Source organism: Anomaloglossus baeobatrachus, chromosome 11 (assembly GCF_048569485.1).
Source record: "Anomaloglossus baeobatrachus isolate aAnoBae1 chromosome 11, aAnoBae1.hap1, whole genome shotgun sequence".
NCBI lineage: Eukaryota > Metazoa > Chordata > Amphibia > Anura > Aromobatidae > Anomaloglossus > Anomaloglossus baeobatrachus.
This window is the reverse complement of record NC_134363.1, coordinates 20,919,320-20,932,720: the sequence shown is the minus strand read 5'-3', so window position 1 is coordinate 20,932,720 and position 13,401 is coordinate 20,919,320. Positions and strand designations below refer to the sequence as shown.

Genomic DNA, 13,401 nt, shown 5'->3' with positions numbered 1-13,401 from the left:
TGCATCTAATAACAGTAAATATGGTAATACCAAAAATCGGGAGGTCTTCTGACAACTTTTGGAGTTGGAAGTAGCAACATGACCACATTTACGCTCAGTAGTTACAAAGTAGTAGCAGGGCAACAAGTCGTCAGGTAGACCAAGCCTAAAGGTCAAAGGATAAACATAATAGAGGCATCTCAAATGGTCGCGATGAAGACCACCTCAAGTTGACACCCTCTGTCTTCTTTTTTTGGTCACGTTCTTGGAGTGTGGATCAAAGGATAGAGGCAAATATGGACCGTGTCTTCTGATCTAGGATAGGATATGTGGCAAGTGGCCGTGATGAAGACCACCTGAAGTTGAAACCCTCTTTCTTCATTTTTGGTCACCTTTTTGGAGTGTGGATCAAAGGATGGAGGCAAATATGGACCAGGTTCTCCCAATCTAGGATAGGACATATGGCAAGTGGTCGCGATGAAGACCACCTCAAGTTGACCCCCTCTCTCTTCTTTTGGTCACCTTCTCGGAGTGTGGATCAAAGGATAGAGGCAAATATGGACCAGGTTCTCCCAATCTAGGATAGGACATGTGGCAAATGGTTGCGATGAAGACCACCTCAAGTTGATACCCTCTCTTTTAATTTTTGGTCATCTTTTGAAGTCTAAATCAATGGATAGATGGAAATATAAACTGAGTCCTCCCGATCTAGGATAGCACATGTGGCAAGTGGTCGCGATGATGACCACCTCAAGTTGACACCCTCTTTCTTAATTTTGGTCACCTTCTCAGAGTGTGGATCAGTGGATAGAGGCAAATATGGACCAGGTCCTCCCGATCTGGGAGAGGACATGTGGTATTAGCAGATTTCATCTCCTCTATGGACACCCTAAAGGTCCAGTCACACTAAGCAACTTACCAGCGATCCCAACAACGATAGGGATCGCTGGTAAGTTGCTAGGAGGTTGCTGGTGAGATGTCACACTGCGACGCTCCAGCGATCCCACCAGCAACCTGACCTGGCAGGGATCGCTGGAGCGTCGCTACACGAGTTGCTGGTGAGCTCACCAGCAACCAGTGACCAGCCCCCAGCGCCGCGTGGAAGATGCTGCGCTTGGTAACTAAGGTAAATATCGGGTAACCAACCCGATATTTACCTTGGTTACCAGCGCACGCAGCTACACGTGCAGAGAGCAGGGAGCAGCGCACACTGAGCGCTGGCTCCCTGCTCTCCTAGTTACAGCACACATGGGGTTAATTTCCCGATGTGTGCTGCAGCTACATGTGCACAGAGCAGGGAGCAGCGCACAATGCTTAGCGCTGGCTCCCTGCTCTCCTAGTTACAGCACACATCGGGTTAATTAACCCGATGTGTGCTGCAGCTACATGTGCACAGAGCAGGAGCCGGCACTGACAGTGAGAGCGGCGGAGGCTGGTAACAAAGGTAAATATCGGGTAACCAAGGACAGGGCTTCTTGGTTACCCGATGTTTACTGTGGTTACCAGCCTCCGCAGAAGCCGGCTCCTGCTGCCTGCACATTTAGTTGTTGCTGTCTCGCTGTCACACACAGCGATGTGCGCTTCACAGCGGGACAGGAACAACTAAAAAATGGCCCAGGACATTCAGCAACAACCAACGACCTCACAGCAGGGGCCAGGTTGTTGCTGGATGTCACACACAGCAACATCGCTAGCAACGTCACAAAAGTTGTTCGTTAGCAGCGATGTTGCTAGCGATGTTGCTTAGTGTGACGGGGCCTTTAGCCAAACCCAATGTAATTATCACACTTATACTTCGACACAATCAAATAAATAAGACATCATGGTCAGTCCTTAAAGGAGTCCGAAACCTGAGGAGGACCCAGCTTTATGCTCTGCTTGTCCATTATCCTATGTAGTGCTGGACTGGGGTGGCAAATGTGCAGCCTCGTCAAGCAGCTTTTGCAAGAGTGCTGGACGGCGTTGGAGGAGAAGTAGAAGATGACCGGGTCCAGACTCGCGTTGAACGTACTTAAGAGTAAAGCCTTTTCCCTCCACTTTAAGTTCTTCTTCTCTACAAATCCAACCAAGTGAGAAACGTTGTAGGGGGCGAAACATATTGCAAAAACACAGAGAGTGGTAAGTACCAAACCAATGGCTCTCTGCTTCTTGTCCTTGTGGATGTGTGGAGAAGATATGATGACCCTGATGAAGCTTCCATAGCAGAAGCAGGTTATAAAGAAGGGGAGGCAAAACAGTAGGAGTCCCAACTCTAGACGAAACGGTAGAAGAACTTCCATCTGCTTCTCGGTGAAATTATCGTAACAAACAAACCTATCAGTGCTGACGTTGGAGGCTTGGTGGTACTCAGTCACATAAACAATGCTACAATGTGCAAATGAGCAGACCCACAGGAAGCCACTGATGGCCACAGCGTAGCTTGGCTTACGGTAGAGCTTGTACTGGAGCGGGAAGGCCACTCCGAGGTACCGCTCCACGCTGACCGCGGTGAGGAACAATGTGCTGGAGTAGATGGTGCTGAAGTAGAAGAGGCCACTGAGGGGACAGAGGAAGGACGGCATTGACCACTGACCTTGGAAGACCTCTGTCACTTTGAACGGGAGGAAAGTCAAGAACGAAAGGTCAGATATAGTCAAGTTGAAAAGCAGGATGGCATTGGGGGTGGCTTTGATGCGCAGCTTCCTAATGAATGCGTGAAGAGCCAAGAGGTTGGCAGGAAATCCTGTGACCATCGTTATAATGTATATCGCCAAGTACATGTATCTTTCTTCTGCTGCCGGTGCCATGGTGACTTCATAATCTCTAGGAAGTGAAAGAAGAGAAGAATTAATGAGCAATGTTCAGAATGGAAGAGGAGCTCAACAAGAGGCATTACGAAGACCAAGTCCTAAGGGTTGGGTCCCTACTGGTTAACCATTGATGGTCCATCCTATAGCTAAGCCATCACCTTAGACATCTGTTGGCTCAACACTCATTGGGATGATTGTCTTTTTTTATGAATCCCTCATACATGTCTCCTAGGCTTCACGTGTTCTCATTGGAGAAAGGGGAACCCAGCATTCCCAATCCTTCTTACTCCTAACATCTTCTAAAGGGAAAAGTCAGGACACTTCTATACGCTTCCGATGTCTAGAACTAGGAGCGCAATTACATTTGAGATAAAAGCAAGAACTTGACCAAGGATTGCGCTAACCTTCTGTTCCTAGACGGTTGAACAAGTGGCGGCTCTACTGTTCTCGGCCAGAAGAACATGATGTATCATTGCTCAGATTACAAGTTCCTTTTTGATATAAAAGTGATAATGTGTGATTGTGATCTCTGCGAAACCTATTTTAGGCTTATATGGCTTCCTTCCTTGGATTAAACAAGATCCTGTTCACAGGGAAACCACTCAAGTGCAGGAGGAAACTAAGATGACGTAGATAGCTGGCGAGCCAATAACGGACTTCACACCATGGATGGCTGCATTGACTTTGTCTCTACTAATATTTTACCTTGCAACCTTGTTAGTCTACCCAAACATCCCCGCAATAGATCCTTTATTTGTACCAATATGGCCACTGTTCAGACCTGGGCTCAATACACTATACGGATAGAGGTGATGCTGTAATTGAAAAATAATGTATGGAATATATCTAACATCTAATAAAACCCAACATTTGAGGAGTACAAAAACGATGAGATTTTATATGGAAACTGCTTCAGAAACCACTTTCTTTGGGGACTTTTTGGAAGACTTATTTATTTTCTAACGCAATTTTGAAAGATTTTTTTGTCCAAAAGTGTTTTTTAAAACCTTTTGAGTGGAAGGTGCCTAGTTTGGAGCTGGTCTGGTGATGTGTTGTGATCCAGACTAACTGGTGGAGTCAATCACATCTTCTCCTTATATATGCTGGCTAGATCCTTCCACCTATGCCAGCTATAGCTTTTCTATACTGGTCTGGTGAGTTGTTGTGCTCCAGAATAACTGGTGGAGCCAATCACATCTGCTCCCTATATATGCTGGCTAGATCCTTCCACTTATGCCAGCTATAGCTTTTTTATACTGGTCTGGTGAGGTGTTGTGATACAGACTAACTGGTGGAGCCAATCACATCTGCTCCCTATGTATCCTGGCTAGATCCTTCCACCTATGCCAGCTATAGCTTTTCTATACTGGTCTGGTGAGGTGTTGTGATACAGAATAACTGGTGAAGCCAATCACATCTGCTCCCTATATATGCTGGCTAGATCCTTCCACCTATGCCAGCTATAGCTTTTCTATACTGGTCTGGTGAGGTGTTGTGATACAGAATAACTGGTGAAGCCAATCACATCTGCTCCCTATATATGCTGGCTAGATCCTTCCACCTATGCCAGCTATAGCTTTTCTATACTGGTCTGGTGAGGTGTTGTGATCCAGACTAACTGGTGGAGCCAATCACATCTGCTCCCTATGTATCCTGGCTGGATCCTTCCACCTATGCCAGCTGTAGCTTTTGTATACTGGTCTGGTGAGGTGTTGTGATCCAGACTATCTGGTGATTGTAGTCCTTGCTACTGTGTGTGGATGTGGAGTTAACCTTTGTTGTCTTTTTGTTGCTACCTTCCTGCTCTTGCTTTTCTCCTGAGTCTCTCATTGTTGGTTTTTGTGTGTTTGCAGTGTGTCAGAGTTTTGAGTTTCCCCTGTATGTCTTTATCTCTTTCCCTCTCCTACTTCTTCCTTTCCTGGGTGGGGAATCAGATTAGTTCTGGTCAGGAGCTTAGCCAGGCATGGAACTCGGGCATCTCCATCATTAGGGGTAACTCTGAGGTTAGGGACAACCAAGGGTCCCCTAGCGTGAGGGACATCATCAGAGGCCCTGTCCGTCACTTTCCTACAGTCACATTGTGACAATGAGTGTTTGAGTATTTTTTTTTTTTATCCTGAAGAGGTTTTGAAAAATGACTGATGGGAAAAAGAGAGTGCATGTGGGATCCTGAAAGAAACTGCTTCAAACGAGACACTGTCCAATTAAAAAGCTGCAAAGAACGCTTTAGGGGAAAGAAAACCTCTTCCAAAACTGCTTCAGGAAATTAAAAAATCCCCCAAATAGTCACCAAGGCTGTGTGCAAATGGAGTCTTTTTACTGAATTTTCAGAGCAGAAACTCAAAGTTTTTGAGGAGTTTTTGAGATTTGGAGGAGGATTTGGAGAGTTTTTAGTCCAAAAACTTGAAAAATTCTGTGTGAACATAGCCCAAAGAATGTGTTTTCCTAGCATATCCATCTGCAGATTTATATGTTTGCTCTCCTTGGACCCCCAGTTACATTTTAGCAATGGCACCTAGTTTCAAATGCTGTTAACAAAATAGAATGTATTAACAAAAATGTATTCTGCACACAAAAACCACAAAACAAATAGATAGAAATGTAATTAGAATGTCTGCCTCCCCCTCTGTATATATCTCTCTGTTTCTCTCTCTCTCTCTCTTTGTCTGTCTCTTTCCCTGTCTGTCTGTCTATCTCTTTCCCTGTCTATCTATCTCTGTCACTTTCCCTGTCTGTCTCTTTCCCTGTCTCTTTCCCTCTCTTTCCCTGTCTGTCTCTTTCCCTCTCTTTCCCTGTGTGTCTCCCTGTGTCTGTCTCTGTCTCTTTGTCTGTGTCTGTCTCTTAACCTGTCTCTCTCTTTCCCTCTCATTGCCTGTCTGTCTCTTTCCCTGTCAGTCTGTCTCTTTGTCTGTGTTTGTCTTTGTGTCTGTATCTTACCCTGTCTATATCTGTTTCTTACCCTGTTTGTGTCTGCCTCTTTCCCTGTCTGTGTCTGTCTCTTTCCCTGGCTGTGTCTGTCTCTTTCACTGTCTGTCTGCCTCTTTCCCTGACTGTGTCTGTCTCTTTCCCTGTCTGTCTCTAACTGTCTCTTTCTCTTTCTCCGTCTGTCTCAATCTCTTTCCCTGTCTGTCTATCTCTTTCCCTGTCTGTCTATCAATCTCAGTCACTTTCCCTGTCTGTCACTTTCCCTGTCTGTCTCTTTTCCTCTCTTTCCCTCTCTTTCCCTGTCTGTCTCTTTCCATCTGTCTCTTTCCCTGTTTCTGTCTCTTTGTCTGTCTCTTTCCCTGTCTGTCTCTTACCCTCTCTTTCCCTGTCTGTCTCCCTGTGTTTGTCTCTGTCTCTTTGTGTCTTTACCTGTCTGTGTCTCTCTCTTAACCTGTCTCTCTCTTTCCCTCTCATTCCCTGTCTGTCTCTTTCCCTGTCAGTCTGTCTCTTTCTCTGTGTCTATCTTTGTGTCTGTCTCTTACCCTGTCTATATCTGTTTTTTACCCTGTTTGTGTCTGCCTCTTTCCCTGTCTGTGTCTGTCTCTTTCCCTGGCTGCATTGTGACACGCCAACATTCCATATAAGGGCGTGGCTGCGCATTCTTCTGAAGTTCTGGCTGCACTGTGACTCCCAGCTCCATTCGCTTTAATGGAGGCAGGTTTTTGGTGAATAACTGTAAAGCGCGGGGTTAAAATTTCCCCTCAAAACATAGCCTATGACGCTCTCGGGGTCCAGAAGTGTGAGTGTGCAAAATTTTGTGGCTGTAGCTGCGACGGTGCAGATGCCAATCCCGGACATACACACACACACAGACACACACACAGATACACACACACACACACACACAGACACACATTCAGCTTTATATGTTAGATAGGATTTATTAACTTCTTATAGCTTGTAACCTGTCATCATACATGGCAGTGACACCAGAAAATCAGCTCTGGATTTCTGATCATACAAGACTAATGATAGAAATGATAATAATAGTGACAGTTACAAAGTATCGAATTGTCTAATGTAAACATTCCGTCTCATGTTAGAACCCGTCGTCCCGACCAATCAGATTATTTGATTTGCTTAAGTGCGATAACGATCCCGCTGCCATGGTGCAAGAGAGAAATCAGAGCCAAACACAGATCTCCGGGCGGAGGCCGCGCTCCGCCATCGTCAGGCCACTGATACATTGTTACATCTCCCCACTATGTAGATATATATATATACTCTGAGCAGCCAGAACACTGCATATTCTGCAGATCCAGCTAAAAATTGGTTTTACAATTGGCTTAGGCCCCAGCTGTACTGAACATGATGGAGTCTCCGGAGAGCCATTGACAGAACTAATAGCGGCTCTCAGTGGAAACGTTTCTTCCTCTGGACGGTTCCGTTCTTTGTACTCTGGACCCTTGTCTGAATGAGGGGAGTGTATCTGTCTACATTCCCTCAATTACCATCTATTGTGGCCCTTTAGTATATTTAGGGTGCGGCCCGTGGCATAACTAGAGTCTGATGGGCCCCGGTGTAAAATGTGGACCTGGTCCCCCTGCGTGTTGGTCATATGTAAGGGCCCTTGTAGCGTTCTAATTCCTATAAAGACATAAGATTTGCCGCCCCAGCCTCATTATGTAGTAATATCTCCCATCCTGTACTAATGTCACCAATCCTGGGCCCCTTCCTGGTATATATGTCCCCTTCCTGGGTCCCTTCCCGGTATATATGTCAACTATCCTGGGACCATTCCTGTTATATAGGTCCCCCATCCTGGAACCGTTCCAGGTATATATGTTCCCCATCTGGGGCCATTTCTGGAATATATGTCTGCCATCCTTGGTACCTGGGTAGCATTGTATATGTCCACCATCCTGGGACCCTTCCTGGTATATGTCCCCCCTCCTGGGTCCCTTCCTGATATGCAGTATATAAGTCCCCATCCCGGTATATAGTTGCCCAATCTTGGGCCCCTTCCTTGTTTATATGTCCCCCATCCTGGGCCCCTTCCTGATACATACGTCCCCATCCTAGTATATATTTGCCCCATCTTGGACCCCCTCCTTGTTTATATGTCCCCCATCCTAGGCCCCTTTCTGGTATATGTTCCCCATCCTGGGCCCCTTTCTGGTATATATGTCCCCCATCCTGGGCCCCTTCCTGGTATATATGTCCTTCATCCTGGGCCCCTTCCTGATATATATATATATCCCCCATTTTGGGACACTTCCTGATATATATATATGTCCCCATACTGGTATATAGTTGCCCCATCCTGGGCCCTTACTTGTTTATATGTCCCCTATCCTGGGCCCCTTCCTGATATATACGTCCCCATCCTGGTATATATTTGCCCCATCTTAGGCCCCTTCCTTGTTTATATGTCCCCCATCCTGGGCCCCTTTCTGGTATATATGATCCCTATCCTGGGCCCCTTTCTGGTATATATGTCCTTCATCCTGGGCCCCTTCCAGGTATATATGTCCCCCATTCTGAAACCTTTCCAGGTATATATGTCTCCCATTTTGGGACACTTCCTGGTGTGTATCCCCCATTTTTCTTCTTCCCCCAATACTACAGTACTATGCGTTGTATCCTTTTCAGTAGTCAACTACAGTGGCCGACAGTTGACATTGGCATGCCTTCTATGGCGAATCATAATGTCACTGCCATGCATGCGACGCCAATCCCTAGCACGCGATCATTGTCTGCTGGCCTCTGATTAGCCGGTGGACTGTATTGCAACGCAATGACCCACCGAGTCTCTGCACCTCAATATACTTCAGCTGAATGTGCGCCCTCGGCCATACATCCACATGAAATAGGTGCTGGTATTGGTGGACCCCCCTCCAGCACGGGTCCGGTCGCACCCTCTGTGACCGCGATCGTTACACCCCTGGGTGCGCCACTGTTTTCATGTTTCAGTGTGAAAACCTGAATGATACATTGTAGCAAATTGTCAGGAACAGGAAAAAATTAATTCTACTGATGCATTACTTGAAAGGGACTGGATGCAACTGTCACAAACCCTCATCAGTGAGAAGTGTTAGGTCTGCGCTAGTTCTCATACATAACATAAGGAATATGAATGATGGGATCATGGATGGAGAAATGGCAAGGAGGAGACCGATGACCTGAAATTGACAAATCTTCCAAGTGAGTCCCATTAAAAGGAGGAAATGAGGCCGTTGAGCTTCCATCGCTCTGATGGGAGAAGATCTATGATGACATTTCTGGGGATACTTGAGATCTGTAAATCCACTTCCCGATGTCCGAAGCATAAGACTAAAAGTGATTTACGGTATATCGAGGGAGGAGAAAAAAACCCTCAAGTGTCCAAACAGTTGAGTCTTCCTGGCCATAATATTAAAAGTATTAACAAATAGGACTTGGCCAAAAGTATGTGAACCCTTCTCATGATTCCTGAAGGTCTCTGTACTTTCCTGCAGCAGATTTTGTGACGTTTACCCAAGTGACTGCTGCAGCCAGTGATTGGCTGCAGTGGTACAAGGGTAGATTGCACATGATCAGTGTCACACAGAGTTTTGCACAAACTTATATATATATATATATATATATATATATATATATATATATATATATATATATTTAGTCACTTATATAGCGCTATTAATTCCACAGCGCTTTACATACATCAAGAACACTGTCCCCATTGGGGCTCACAATCTAGAGTCCCTATCTGTAGGTCTTTGGAGTGTGGGAGGAAAGCGGAGACCCCGGAGGAAACCCACGCAAACACAGGGAGAACATACAAACTGCTTGCAGATGTTGTCCTTGGTGGGATTTGAACCCAGGACCCCAGCGCGGCAAGACTGGAGTGCTAACCACTGAGCCACCACAAGACTGCAGTGCTAACCACTGAGCCGCCGCAAGACTGCAGTGCTAACCACTGAGCCACCACAAGACTGCAGTGCTAACCACTGAGCAACCACAAGACTGCAGTGCTAACCACTGAGCCACCACAAGACTGCAGTGCTAACCACTGAGCCACCGTGCCGCCCAACTTCACAAACTGTTATGGCGGTCTCGGCCACGCCACGGTTCAGATTGCAGATTCTGACACTTCGCCCGATGGTTTCTGTGGTGTCTGGGATCAACATATGCAGGCTAGGGCTGTGTGCTGATTCATAGGCAGGCTAGCAAGAGTTAATCTTTGTTTGCTCCTTTAGTCACACATTGTGGGGAGTCCTATCACATCTCCTCCCCTCCTATTTATGCTGGTGGACTCCTTCTACCCATGCCAGCTATAGTTTGTCTATGTTGGCCTTTGAGATGTGGTGTCTAAGGGATACTTTGCACGCTGCGACATCGCTAGCCGATGCTAGCGATGCCAGGCGCGATAGTACCCGCCCCCGTCGCAGCTGCGATATCTTGTGATAGCTGCCGTAGGGAACATTATCGGTACAGCAGCTTCACATGCACTTACCTGCCCTGCGACATCGCTCTGGCCGGCGATCCGCCTCCTTCCTAAGGGGGCGGGTCGTGCAGCGTCACAGCGACGTCACACGGCAGGCAGCCAATAGAAGCAGAGGGGCGGAGATGAGCGGGACGTAAACATCCCGCCCACCTCCTTCCTTCCACATTGGCGATAGAGGCAGGTAAGGAGATGTTCCTCGCTCCTGCGGCTTCACACACAGTGATGTGCGCTGCTGCAGGAACGAGGAACAACATCGTATCTCCTATTGGTGCGACATTATGGAAATGTCCGACACTACACAGATCGCCGATAAACGACGCTTTTGCGATCGTTTATCGGCGCATCTAGGCTTTACTCGTTGCGACGTCGTTACCGGCGCCGGATGTGTGTCACTTTTGATTTGACCCCGACGATATCGCAGTAGCGATGTCACAACGTGCAAAGTACCCCTTAGACTTACTGGAGATATTTGTGCCCGTTGCTTGATGCGGTTGTAGAGTTTAGCCCTGTTGTTTTGTAGCTTCCTTCCTGCTCTTGTTTTCCTCCTCAATCTCTTATTGTCTTGACCTTTATGTGTGTGTGTGTGCTGTGTGACAAAGTTTTGGTTTTCCCTTGTCTGTCTTTGGGCATAATTTTACAGTGATAAAATCCAAGTTATGCATCTACACCTTAAATCCGTCTGCTCCCGAATCATATGAGTCATATCTGCCACCTAGATCTGTCTACATCTTTTACTGATTTAGGGGGATGTATCCAATAGCATGCTATTAACGAAGGACTATGATTTGGGAGCAGACGGGTTTCAGATGTAGATGCATAACTTGGATTGCATCACCTATAAATTGTGCCCCCCTCTATCAGTTTCTACACACTCCTGTCCCGTCCTTCCCTGGAGGGAGGGGGAATCACATCAGGACTGGTCATCAGGAGAAGGGCAAGCAAGGAGGCTCAGACCTCTCCACCATCAGAAGTATCCCTGAGATTAGGGATAGCATAGGGACTCCTAAATTGAGGGACAGCTTAGAAGCCCCAGTTCTCCACTACACCATAGTCACAGCTAGTGGAGGACCAGAAATGACTTTTCTTTTTATATTTTGTAACATTCCAAGATGTTCTCCCAAAAATGTTTTCGTAGCCAGAAAATCCCTTTAACTACAACTCCCAATATTCTCTATTGTTCATCATAGAATACAAACTTGTGTTCTTACAATAGTGTATTATACTGTACCATATTTTATACTATGTCTTATAATCACCGGCCTTTCATCAAGATTTTTAGTTTTTTTTATTCATCATTATTATTATTATTATTATTATTATTATTATTTTAAAAAAATGTAACCCAGCGTTAGTTATGTCTCAGCTTATATTGTGCACATTCATAACAAACTTCTAGAGACAAGCGGTTTCATATTAATGAACGAGCCTCATCGTGAGATAAAGATTTCTTATCTCCATAACCTTGGATTAAATGGGCCTGAGAACTTCAACTTGATGAGGAATTAAAAGAACAATCTTTAAGGAATGAGGAACCTTGCCAGCATTCCAGAAAGACGCTGTCACACTGGCAAGAACTGTCTGTAATAAGGAATTAAAGGGACACAATCACTGTAAGATTGTGGAAAACATAAGGATAAAAAAATCAAACTTCTACTATAATACTGCCCTATGTACAAGAATATAACTACTATAATACTGCCCCCTATGTACAAGAATATAACTACTATAATACTGCCCCCTATGTACAAGAATATAACTACTATAATACTGCCCCCTATGTACAAGAATATAACTACTATAATACTGCCCCTATGTACAAGAATATAACTACTATAATACTACCCCTATGTACAAGAATATAACTACTATAATACTGCCCTATGTACAAGAATATAACTACTACTATAATACTGCCCCTATATACAAGAATATAACTACTATAATACTGCCCCTATGGACAAGAATATAACTACTATAATACTGCTCCTATGTACAAGAATATAACTACTATAATACTGCCCCCTATGTACAAGAATATAACTACTATAATACTGCCCCCTCTGTACAAGAATATAACTACTATAATACTGCTCCTATGTACAAGAATATAACTACTATAATACTGCCCCTATGTACAAGAATATAACTACTATAATACTGCCCCCTATGTACAAAAAAATAACTACTATAATACTGCCCCTATGTACAAGAATATAACTACTATAATACTGCCCCCATGTACAGGAATATAATTACTATAATACTGCCCCTATGTAGAAGAATATAACTACTATAATACTGCTCCCTATGTACAAAAAATATAACTACTATAATACTACCCCTATGTACAAAAGTATAACTACTATAATACTGCCCCCTATGTGCAAGAATATAACTACTATAATACTGCTCCTATGTACAAGAATATAACTACTATAATACTGCCCCTATGTACAAGAATATAACTACTATAATACTGCCCCCTATGTACAAGAATATAACTACTATAATACTGCCCCCTATGTACAAGAATATAACTACTATAATACTACCCCTATGTACAAGAATATAACTACTATAATACTGCCCCTATGTACAAGAATATAACTACTATAATACTGCCTCTATGTACAGGAATATAACTACTATAATACTGCCCCTATGTACAAGAATATAGCTACTATAATACTGCACCCTATGTACAAGAACATAACTACTATAATACTGCCCCTATGTACAAGAGTATAACTACTATAATACTGCCCCTATGTACAAGAGTATAACTACTATAATACTGCTTCACTTCATATCTGTTCATCAGTACACGATCAGTATTGTAATGTATGCACACAGTGAGTACACTAGCAGAATAGTGAGTGCAGCTCTGGAGTATACTATGAATAAATACTTTCTATACACAGTGAGTAAACAGTATATATAGATTCATCTTTAGTTATATACAATACAAGCTACAATATTGTTTACGATGAAGTTATTTTTAGATAACCCATAATATTTTGGACTCGTTAGACATGGTGTAAGGTGCGTTGCTGCCATATTTAGTCCTACATGCTGATGTCCTCTCAGTATACATATAGAAGAGGTGAGATATTCCATATCCGCTCTGGAGGCGCTGTGTGTATATAGCAGTGTTTTCTCTCCTCTCTATGTCGGTGTCAGCGCCCAGAAGTTTATTGTCTGGATTTTCTGCTTCATTCTCAC

The 13,401-nt window shown here is 44.5% G+C and overlaps 1 protein-coding gene across 1 annotated transcript in view; it reads right to left on the bottom strand.

Moving 5' to 3' along the window:
* Window positions 1-1,503: 1,503 nt before the first annotated feature.
* LOC142256192 (free fatty acid receptor 2-like) overlaps window positions 1,504-13,401 on the bottom strand; it is a 42,283-nt gene continuing 30,385 nt past the window's right edge. The window contains exon 2 of the mRNA XM_075327750.1: window positions 1,504-2,781. Coding sequence (XP_075183865.1) covers window positions 1,806-2,781 — 976 coding nt within the window. The 3' untranslated portion in view covers window positions 1,504-1,805. The remainder of the gene's footprint in view (window positions 2,782-13,401) is intronic.